Source organism: Channa argus, chromosome 17, assembly GCF_033026475.1.
Source record: "Channa argus isolate prfri chromosome 17, Channa argus male v1.0, whole genome shotgun sequence".
NCBI lineage: Eukaryota > Metazoa > Chordata > Actinopteri > Anabantiformes > Channidae > Channa > Channa argus.
In genome coordinates this window covers 3,659,182-3,669,382 of record NC_090213.1, presented here as the reverse complement: position 1 = coordinate 3,669,382, position 10,201 = coordinate 3,659,182, and the positions used below count along the sequence as shown (strand labels likewise).

The following is a 10,201-nucleotide window of genomic DNA, read 5'->3' as shown; positions in this document are numbered from 1 at the left end:
TGTTGGACTAATGTTAAAAGAATTAAAAGCAAAAACTTGACTTTTTAAATGTCTTGCTAATACTCTACATTTATGATATAAACTAAAAATAGGTGAGAATATTAAGAAGTTAGTGTGAGGTAGTGATGTGTCCTTCATGACAGGAAGTCAATGTCCATCCTGTTTATGAAGCTGCAGTTCAGAGACTCTGACAGTTGAGACTGAGAACAAGAGACAAATGAGACAGAGAAGAACGATGGCTGAATAAACTGATTAGCAATAATGGGTGACTTGAACGGTTTTCATGTTGATTTTCAATGGTCAGCATGATAGGAACAGTCTGCAAGGCCATAAATTCTGTGTCCGCACCAGAGTCAATGATGGCCGTGAGGGAAGGCCAGCAAACTGCAGAGGTAAGATCAGAGACAGTGTAGTTCAGCAGGTGCCTCCCTGTTCCTACCTAAGAAAGTCCTGCACGTCTTGGGATCCCTGGATACAGTTCAGGGCAGCAACAGATGCTTCCCGAGATGGAGGAGCAGAGGCTACAACTATAAGAGGAGGAGGAGGAGGAGGAGGAGGAGGAGGAGGAGTGGTTCTGGTAGAAGGAGCTGGTTACACCCGACTGAACAATTGGGAGATGTTGTTGAGATCAGCCTGAATCTTGCCAGATTGGTGTCCAGCTGAGAAATTACATCCTCCACTCTGCTCTTCCAGTCCTTCGTGCCTGCTGGGTCCACAGGGGTCAGATCACACCATCAGCGATAATATCAGGATTATTTTGGACCCAGGAAAACGCCGCACAGCGAAGGAGTAGGAAGGCTAAACTGAGTTTATGAAATAAAAATGATATGATGGAACAGGACGGGGAAGCAGGACAGGTGTGCAATGCAGAGGAGACCTGGGGACCAGTAGCGGTGTGGACATCTATGGGAGTCCAGCGATACCTCAGAGAAAATGGATCAGTCTTTAGTCTTGAAAAAAAAAAATCCCTTCCCCCTCCAGGACTCTGCTGCTGTTCTAAAGTTAAACACTTCCCCTCAGTTTTCTTGAAGTAATATTTTAGGGTTTGTTATGCTCCACCTACACAAAGCTGACTTCACCAAATAAGAGAAAAACTAAAATAATACAGAAGTTAATGAGAGAAAATCACGTGTCCTTCATGACAGGAAATCAATGTCCGTCCTGTTTATGAAGCTGCAGCTCAGAGACTCTGACAGTTGAGACAAAGGAGACAGAGAAGAACGATGGCTGAATTCAGACGGATTCTAATGGTTTTATTTCTCATCCTGATGATTCACTTCACAGGTGAGTAAATATCTAAATAATACAGGTTCAAATAGAACTTTATAAATGCTGTTATTTCCAGTAATTAGTGTTAAATATGATTTTAGAGAAGAAACTGACGACACGACATGTTTACAAACTATTGTATATAAAATGATCTGATTTCCTGATTTATTCTTCATGTTCATCTCTCATCTTCTCACCAACAGTAACTGGACAAAGTTCCTACTTCACTGTCAGACATGGAGATGACGTCACTTTACCTTGTGGAAATGTGAGAGATGGTCAGAATAAATGTGACAGAACTGACTGGATGCTCAGTGATCGAGAAAATACTAAGACAGTGATGCTGCTCAGACATGGACAGATTGAAACAGTTCAGATTCCTGACTATAAATCAGACAGACTGAGTGTTACAGAGAACTGTTCTCTGGTTATAAAGAAGGTCACAGATGAAGATGCTGGACGTTATTACTGCAGACAACAACAAGTTTCAGACTCTGTGGTTGATGTGTCTGTTGTTACCAGTGAGTATTTACATCCTAATGTTTTCACATCAAACAGTCTGTTAGATTTATCATCTTTGTATTAAGCTGGACCCAAGTGAAGAGACAGTGAGAGGAAGTAACTCATGAACCAGTTTATTGTAAAGAAACTCTCAAAACTGAACAAAGATGGCTCCTAACAGGAGGGTACAAGGTAAAACATGAGGGCTGACAAAACACACTGGGCCACATGGAAACTAGGATAATAAACCTGGACCACGAACCAAAACCAACACTAGAAAAATGACTAAAGAAACTAAAATGCAAAACAGACCAAACCCAGGCAAGCAGAGACCCCCCATAGACCTAAATGAACATTCAGAAAAACCACTAGGAACAGAATAAGAAACACACTAAACCTTAAATGAACAGTGAAGAAAACAAAGAAAGACTCCTCAGACCAAATCACAGGAGACAGGATCACACAGATAATGACACAGGTCAAGTAAATCACAAGGATCTGACAGAGAACTGTGGGGAAAGCTGGACCTAAATAGTGAGGGAACAGGTGTGAACGAAAGGTAAAGCTGGTGAAAAGGACTCAGACAGGAAGATGGAGAAAAGGCTACAAAATAAAGGTCCAAGGCAGGAAGTGGAACTGAGGACCAGATCGTGACAAGATCCAGAAACTGAAACATTACAATAAAAATGATTTAACAGTGATGAAGTTTATGTTACAGGCCCCAAAAAACAGTGACCTGTAGACAGGTTATATACCCTGTTTCAGACAGGAAAAAGTAGAGACGGGAGACGTTAGTTGTGTCCGTTCAATCAGGCTGTTTCTGTCTGAGAAGCAGAGGCCTGAAGGCTACGTTCAACTAGCGCTCATTTTGGTGAATACTCCACCTAGTGGCGGAACTTGACAATTACAATGAAAAGCTTGAAACCTAAAACCATGGTAAATGTTCAGAAATTTAGCCTCTCTGCACCAAAATACAAAAAAAACACATAATCCTAATCAACAATTGTGAACAACCATTGGTGGGTGTCACATTAATTTACTCTCATTCTCTTCTTCTCTCATTATCTCCATCTTCACCAGTGACTGAACATAAACACAGTGATAAGATCTGGATCTATTGTGATGTGTCAACATTTAAACACAGTAAACCCTCAGTGAAGTGGTTGTTTCAGGGGAAACATGAACATCACAACGATCTGTCGGCATCACAAACTAAATATTACGCCACTGTGTCTTTTCCTGATTCTCACTTTACTTCCTCATCGGTGTTAAACTCATTAAAGTGTGAAGTGACTGATCCTGATGGAAAAGTTCAGCAGTTTCCCTTCAGACTTCAGTCCTCAGGTGAGAAAACAGGTGAGAACACGATGAGCTGTTTGAAACCACCAAAACCACCTCAAACATTTGGTCATTTGATGGATGTGAAGTTTGAAGATGACGTCATTATTTCTAACGTAGTTCCAACACACAGTAAACATGAGGCTTTGTCTGACTGAATTTGTTCAGGTGACCACACAAAACCACAAACTACTGAAGCAACAGCAACAACTGGTGGAGACTCAGGTCCAACCACAGCATCCATCAGTGCTGCTGCACCAAACCTTCTAGGTGACTTCTTCTTATTTTTTAATACTTTGTTTTACTGTATTTTAGTTTAGTTTTGTTTATTTCAACTTGACTGTTTTTGTGTTTCTTCTCTTTCCAGTTGTGTGGCTCCTCGTGTCGATTGTGGGTTTAATCACAATTCTAATAATTGTTGCGATGGTCCATAGACATAAGAGAGGAAAAGGTGAGAGTGTTCACAGATTCTACTTTTACAAACAAGGACACGTTAATAGACTTGATTTCTGTCTTTTGAAGCTACAGACAACGTCTTTCATTTCTTTTCAGGAAAGAAAATGCACATGAATGAAAACAATGTGAGTTTAACATTTGATAAGAAATGATGTCATGACATAAAAAAACTGTTTGTATCAGTGTTATTTTGTCTGTGTGTTTGACTGAGATCACTGAGAAACAAATGTCAAACATGTGTTTTCAGGCTCTGAGTTTGAACCCTGCTCAGCCTCAGTCTGGTCCAGAAACCAGTCAGGACACGGTGAGATCCACACTACACACTGTCCACTGGGACTAATGAGTCCATGTTGTTCTGTGTTGTGCTGCCTGCTGGATCAATGGTTCTAGTAGGAACCAGAAACCCACAATCCACATGTTACTGAGCAGCTGTTGTGTTGTCTTCACTGTGTAGACTGATCCTGAAGATGGAGTTTCCTACGCCTCCATCAGCTTCACCAAGAAGACCAACAGTAAAGTCCAGGTGAGCTGTCTGCTTGGTTCTACATGGGGAACTTCTTAGCTTTCCTCTAGCGCCACCTTCAGACCAACATGTGTCATGATCTTCATCATCTAATGAGCAGAGAAAAGCTGCAGCAGCAACATCAGGCTTTTTCACAGCTGCTGTCAGGTTATGTTGACTCACAGTCTGTTGCTTTACGTGTTACGTGCTGCTGTTTCCTTCCAGTTTAAGAAGAAAGATGAAGCTGATGATGATGATGCAGTGACCTACAGCTCTGTGAGAGTTTCCTCAACTTTGGGTGGAGACTCCACTGATCCCAGCAGCATCTACGCTGCCATCAACAAACGCAACAAGTCGTATTACAACAAATACTAACATTTAAAACAAAGGAGTTGTTTCTGTTAGTGTTTTTTATTAAAAATTGGTTGGAAAATGTTTTTGGAAGAGGAAAACAAGTCAGTCTTTATTTCCAGAGTGAATTTCACCAGACATCACATTCACATATAACTGTGTTATTGATACTCTCCTGTTTTATCTCTGCAAAGCAAACGGTGGAGAGAATTTGTTAAGTTTATACCACAGACATGTACTGAAAATAAAATCATTTTGTGTGGAAGATTTTTCTAGTAGTATGATGGAGTTTTATGCATTATTAATATTATTGATGTAACTTTTACATATGTCTGTTTTTGTCCTTTTTAATAAAGATTTTATAATGTTTTGTTGTGAAAATCATTTTGTCCAGAGGATGGAGTGAGATATGACAGTGTTAAAAAAGTAACTACACTAAACCGTGACTAGAATGAAGTTATATTTTTAATAAAAGCCCTTTCTGTATTTCATGCTCTCTAACGAGCTCTTTTCAACTTAGTTTTACGGTTGATTTTACAAATCAAGTTTCAGTCACACATGAATTTATTGTATAGTTATCGCGCCTTAAAATGAGGTAATGAATTGGACCCAGAAATGAGCAGATCACAGAGCACTTGGAAGGCAAACAGTTTATTTAAGGTAAGCGGGGAAGGCGACTCGGGGCCGGAGAGGGAGGCGGGGATGGTCAGGAGACGGTAGGAAACTCTGAGGGGAAAAAGAGACAGAGGTGAATGACAAACTATGGCCCAGGGAAAATTTAGGCAGAACCAGAGATCTTACTGCGGGTAGAGGTTTGAAGTTACGGCGGAGACCAGACCAGGAGGAAGGGATGAACTAAAAGCTGCTGGCAGAAAAAACAACCAGGGAGGAAAAACAGGCGACTCGAGCAAAGTACCAAAACAAACAGAAAATAAGTAGCAAAAGAAAACGCGCAGGGGAGCGGACTCCAACTCAAACCCTGCCTAAAAGGGTAAACACAAAAACAAAAAGAAGCCCAAGCAGGAGGGGAATAATCAGTGGTTCAATAACTGGTACCTCAAATCAAAACAGACGCTGTCATAAAGCAATGAGCAACACAAAGATAGATTATTTGAAAATTAGCGAACGAACTCACAGGAGAAAAAAACAAACATAAACTAGAACCAGTCCTTATTCTCTTAGGCGCAGATTTTCAGGATCAGAGCCAAATCATTCACCGAGGCAGTCTGAGAGACGATCTGGCAGAGAGGGACAGGTGAGCGGAGTAAAGGGAGGCAACAGGTGAGCGGCATGAGACTAATTGCACATCGGCAGGGAGAGGAGAGGAAAACAGAGTGAGGGGAAGTACCAATCACCAAGGCAACAAGAATAAGACTCACGGCCGTGACAATAGTCTCTTTATGTCTGTCCACATACACATGTCCCTCAGCTGTCTCCAGAGTGACTCTGTCCTCCTGTAAAATAAAACAGGGTTGGTTGTTGAAAATGTTCCTGCTCTCCTGCACATCTCCCATATCTTTGTTTGCCTTTGCACAGTGTCATAATATATATATATAATGTCATAACACATTATTTATATTTTCAATGTCTTTTCATCAAACTTGATCATTAATGTCAGGCTGTCACATCTCTTTCCATTTCTCAGTGTCCTTAATCACTCTACCTCAGCCACCTTTGCCCCTTTTACATTATCTTCAATTTGGTACTTTAGCCAACCTTTGTGCTACAAACATGTTCTGATGCATTTACAATCACTTTTAAGTTCATTTTAAGAAGATAAGAGCAACAGGTGCAGGTGTTCACGCTCACGAACTGATGTCAGTCTGTGAGATACGACTCCAACCAGCAGAGGGCAGCACAGCTGAAGATGAGGCAGCTTTATTGTGAGGTTGGTTTTAAGAGCAGCAGTGAGGAGGAGGATGAGATGAGCAGAGTGTGAGGAGAGGAAGCTCCCGTGTCTCTCAGTCATTATTGTTCTGGGTTAACATGTTGTAGCTGCACCAAAAAATAAAAAAGATTTGATTAGAATAGTTTGTAAACTGATCACTTTTCCTTATAAAGTGCCTCCAGTGTCACACGTCTTTCTAACTGTTGACTGTTTGTGCAGCTAAGACGCCGTCAGATGCTGAACTTGTTGATATGTTGTGTGTCTGCTGTTACTTTGTTCCCACCAGACCCGGCGTCATACGTGGGCCCCAGTCTGAACTGCATGTTTGTCTGCTCCGCTGGAAATGAATCTCACACCGAGTGAAGAACAGTCCTGTGTGTCCTCCACCACTCAGCCAACTCTTACAGCCCCCCTTTCCCAGTAACCCCGAACAAAACCAGTCTGAAATGTTTGGCTGTGGGGAAGTAGCTGGTCAAAGTGCACACTCTGTGTCCTCGTGTATTTCTGATGTCTCCGTGGTCGTCACTGTTGGTTAAACTGCTTGTGGTCGGCTGCTGTGAGACTCACATTCTCACCAAAACACTCTCCTCCCTCCATTCTCAGAAACACAACCGTAATTAATTCAGGGAACAGTAATTCTGTCTCTATTTTATTAATTAGAGCTGCACTAATGTGAACATTCACTTCTTCTCTTTGACTGTTTCTTTTCAGGGTGTCGAACACGTGACTGTCAGAAATAAACTGCGTGGACTTTGTGGTTTGTTTGCTACAGTGTCTTGTAGACGTGACACTAATGGCTCTGATTCCTTTGGTAAAAAGGAAATTGCCTCATTGTAGTGAATTTAGCTCGTGCAGCAGCTTATTTGACATGTTGACCTGAAGTGTCTCTTGTTTAACTGAAGCAGCAGTTTGATCATCTGTTCAGTCGGAGCAGCAGATTCTCTCCTCATCATCCAGATTTATTTGGTTCTGCTGTTTTAGAAAAAAATACTTTTCACTTCGGTTTGGTTCATAATAACTTCAATCTGCGTTCTACATCTCAACAGGAGAGAAATGAGTTGGTTCTAGAGAAATTCACTGCACAGGTGAGTGAACATCTGACACCTTTACAATAGTTAAATACGTCTTTAATGATTCACAGTAGTTTGTGTTTAACATGTTTAAAGAAGAAGCCAAATCAATCGCCTCATATTCTGTTTCGTGAACGCTCCTTCTCTACAGCAACTGTTACAGCATATTCTCACGTCACTGTCAGAGCTGGAGATGACGTCACTTTAACCTTGTGAGGATGTAAAATATGATCAGGATAAATGTGACAGAACTCACTGGATAGTAAAGCTGGTTAGATGTGCACAGATTAAAACAGTTCAGAGTTCAGAGTGTTACAGAGAACTGTTCTCTGGTTATAAAGAAGGTCCCAGATGAAGATGTTGGACGTTATGAACATCACTGTTGTTCATCTCTAACTGACCTTTAAGACTCAGGCAGCAGGAAAAAGTGTGGACAATGACTCTGAAACACTTTGAAAATCATTTCACATTGTCACAGCATCAGTTCCAGAAACTTCCTGCTTGTTGTTCCCTCACTCACCATCAAACGTGGTACGTTCCAGGTCACCCCTATCCACTTGGTCTGAACCAGACTCAGGCAGATCTGCTGTTAGACCTGATGAAAGAGCTGCAGTTCTTTGAAGAACTGCTCTTCACACATCTTGTTTCCTCTGTCTGTTTTATTTTCAGGGTGTTAATTACATCAGGACACGTGATTTGACGTGTTGACCTGAGGTTTGTGTGGTTTAACTGTAACTGAAGGAGGAGTTTGATCATCAGTTTCTGTGCTTCATGTTCTTTATCTGCATGCTGATGATTTTTTTCTCTTCTGTTGCTCTTTTGGAAAACCTGCCTCCTCTTTTCTCCACAGTTCATTTCATGATTCCTCCAACCTGCCTCCTGCATGCAGATTCTCCATTTTGAAGCTCATTTGGACAAATTTCTTGCATATGTTTCTGATCAAACCACAGTAAATTAAAGTTCACTCATGTTTGATATGAACGTCTGGAACATTCCTTAAAACATGACAATAACTGGTGATGTTAAATAAACATCAACAAGAGAAACAAAACTAAAAATACTCACGTTAATGTGAGAAAATGACGTGTCCTTCATGACAGGAAGTCAATGTCCATCCTGTTTAAGAAGCTGCAGCTCAGAGACTCTGACAGTTGAGACAAATGAGACAGAGAAGAACGATGGCTGAATTCAGACGGATTCTAATGGTTTTATTTCTCATCCTGATGATTCACTTCACAGGTGAGTAAATATCTAAATAATACAGGTTCAAATAGAACTTTATAAATGCTGTTATTTCCACTAATTAGTGTTAAATAGGATTTTAGAGAAGAAACTGACGACACGACATGTTTACAAACTATTGTATCTAAAATGATCTGATTTCCTGATTTATTCTTCATGTTCATCTCTCATCTTCTCACCAACAGTAACTGGACAAAGTTCCTACTTCACTGTCAGAGATGGAGATGACGTCACTTTACCTTGTGGAAATGTGAGAGATGGTCAGAATAAATGTGACAGAACTGACTGGATGCTCAGTGATCGAGAAAATAATGGGACAGTGATGCTGGTCACACGTGGACAGATTGAAACAGTTCAGATTCCCAACTCTAAATCAGACAGACTGAGTGTTACAGAGAACTGTTCTCTGGTTATAAAGAACTTCACAGATGAAGATGTTGGACGTTACACCTGCAGACAGTTCAACGAATCAGGACAAAAACTACCTGGAGCACAACAATACCAAGACTCTGTGGTTGATGTGTCTGTTGTTACCAGTGAGTATTTACATCTTAATGTTTTCAGATCAAACTCTTTGTCAGATCCAGAAACTGAAACATTACAATAAAAATGATTTAACAGTGATGAAGTTAATTTACTCTCATTCTCTTCTTCTCTCATTATCTCCATCTTCACCAGTGATTGAATATAAACACAGTGATAAGATCCTGATCTACTGTAATGTGTCAACACGTATTGACAGTAAACCCTCAGTGAAGTGGTTGTTTCAGGGGAAACATGAACATCACAGCGATGTGTCAGCATCACCAACTAAATATTACGCCACTGTGTCTTTTCCTGATTCTCACTTTACTTCCTCATCGGTGTTAAACTCATTAAAGTGTGAAGTGACTGATCCTGATGGAAAAGTTCAGCAGTTTCCCTTCAGACTTCAGTCCTCAGGTGAGAAAACAGGTGAGAACACGATGAGCTGTTTGAAACCACGAAAACCACCTCAAACATTTGGTCATTTGATGGATGTGAAGTTTGAAGATGACGTCATTATTTCTAACGTAGTTCCAACACACAGTAAACATGAGGCTTTGTCTGACTGAATTTGTTCAGGTGACCACACAAAACCACAAACTACTGAAGCAACAGCAACAACTGGTGGAGACTCAGGTCCAACCACAGGATCCATCAGTGCTGCTGCACCAAACCTTCTAGGTGACTTCTTATTATTTTTTAATTCTTATATTTATTTTTTTAGAAAACAAAAATCAGACAGTTATTCAGGAACATAGTGACACTGTGTCTAATACAAGTGTTGGTCTAAAACCAAACACACAGACGTTGGTGATTTCTGACACAGGATCTGGTAGATGGTGAAATTAATTTACATTCAAAAGATAAAGTTCACATGCAGTTTATGATACTTTGTCTAAAACACAAAACATGTTTTTAATGTTTTTCCAGGTTTGTTGAGGCTCATTATTGTCTCTGTGGGTTTAACAGCACTGATCCTTATTGTTGTTACAGTTGAAGTTTGGAGCAGAACTAAAGGTGAGAACAGTCAGTGACAAACATTATACTGTACATAAATAA

General features: G+C 40.5%; 2 protein-coding genes across 3 annotated transcripts; both read left to right on the top strand.

Annotated features, from left to right (window-relative positions):
• The first annotated feature begins 1,173 nt into the window (after positions 1-1,173).
• LOC137102657 (uncharacterized) lies at positions 1,174-4,142 on the top strand. 2 transcript variants are annotated; one of them, XM_067482387.1, is made up of 8 exons: positions 1,174-1,284; positions 1,473-1,790; positions 2,851-3,114; positions 3,277-3,378; positions 3,476-3,559; positions 3,661-3,689; positions 3,812-3,868; positions 4,019-4,142. In XM_067482387.1, the coding sequence occupies exons 1-8, from the start codon at positions 1,224-1,226 to the stop codon at positions 4,124-4,126; spliced, it is 1,023 nt and encodes a 340-aa protein (XP_067338488.1). In that variant the 5' UTR covers positions 1,174-1,223; the 3' UTR covers positions 4,127-4,142. The 2 variants fall into 2 exon arrangements, with proteins under 2 accessions (XP_067338488.1, XP_067338487.1); XM_067482386.1 differs by having other exon boundaries at positions 2,851-3,126.
• Positions 4,143-6,520: 2,378 nt separating this feature from the next.
• On the top strand, positions 6,521-9,715 carry LOC137102661 (uncharacterized). Its single transcript, XM_067482391.1, has 3 exons — positions 6,521-8,614; positions 8,803-9,153; positions 9,296-9,715. The coding sequence occupies exons 1-3, from the start codon at positions 8,536-8,538 to the stop codon at positions 9,709-9,711; spliced, it is 846 nt and encodes a 281-aa protein (XP_067338492.1). The 5' UTR covers positions 6,521-8,535; the 3' UTR covers positions 9,712-9,715.
• Positions 9,716-10,201: the final 486 nt, after the last annotated feature.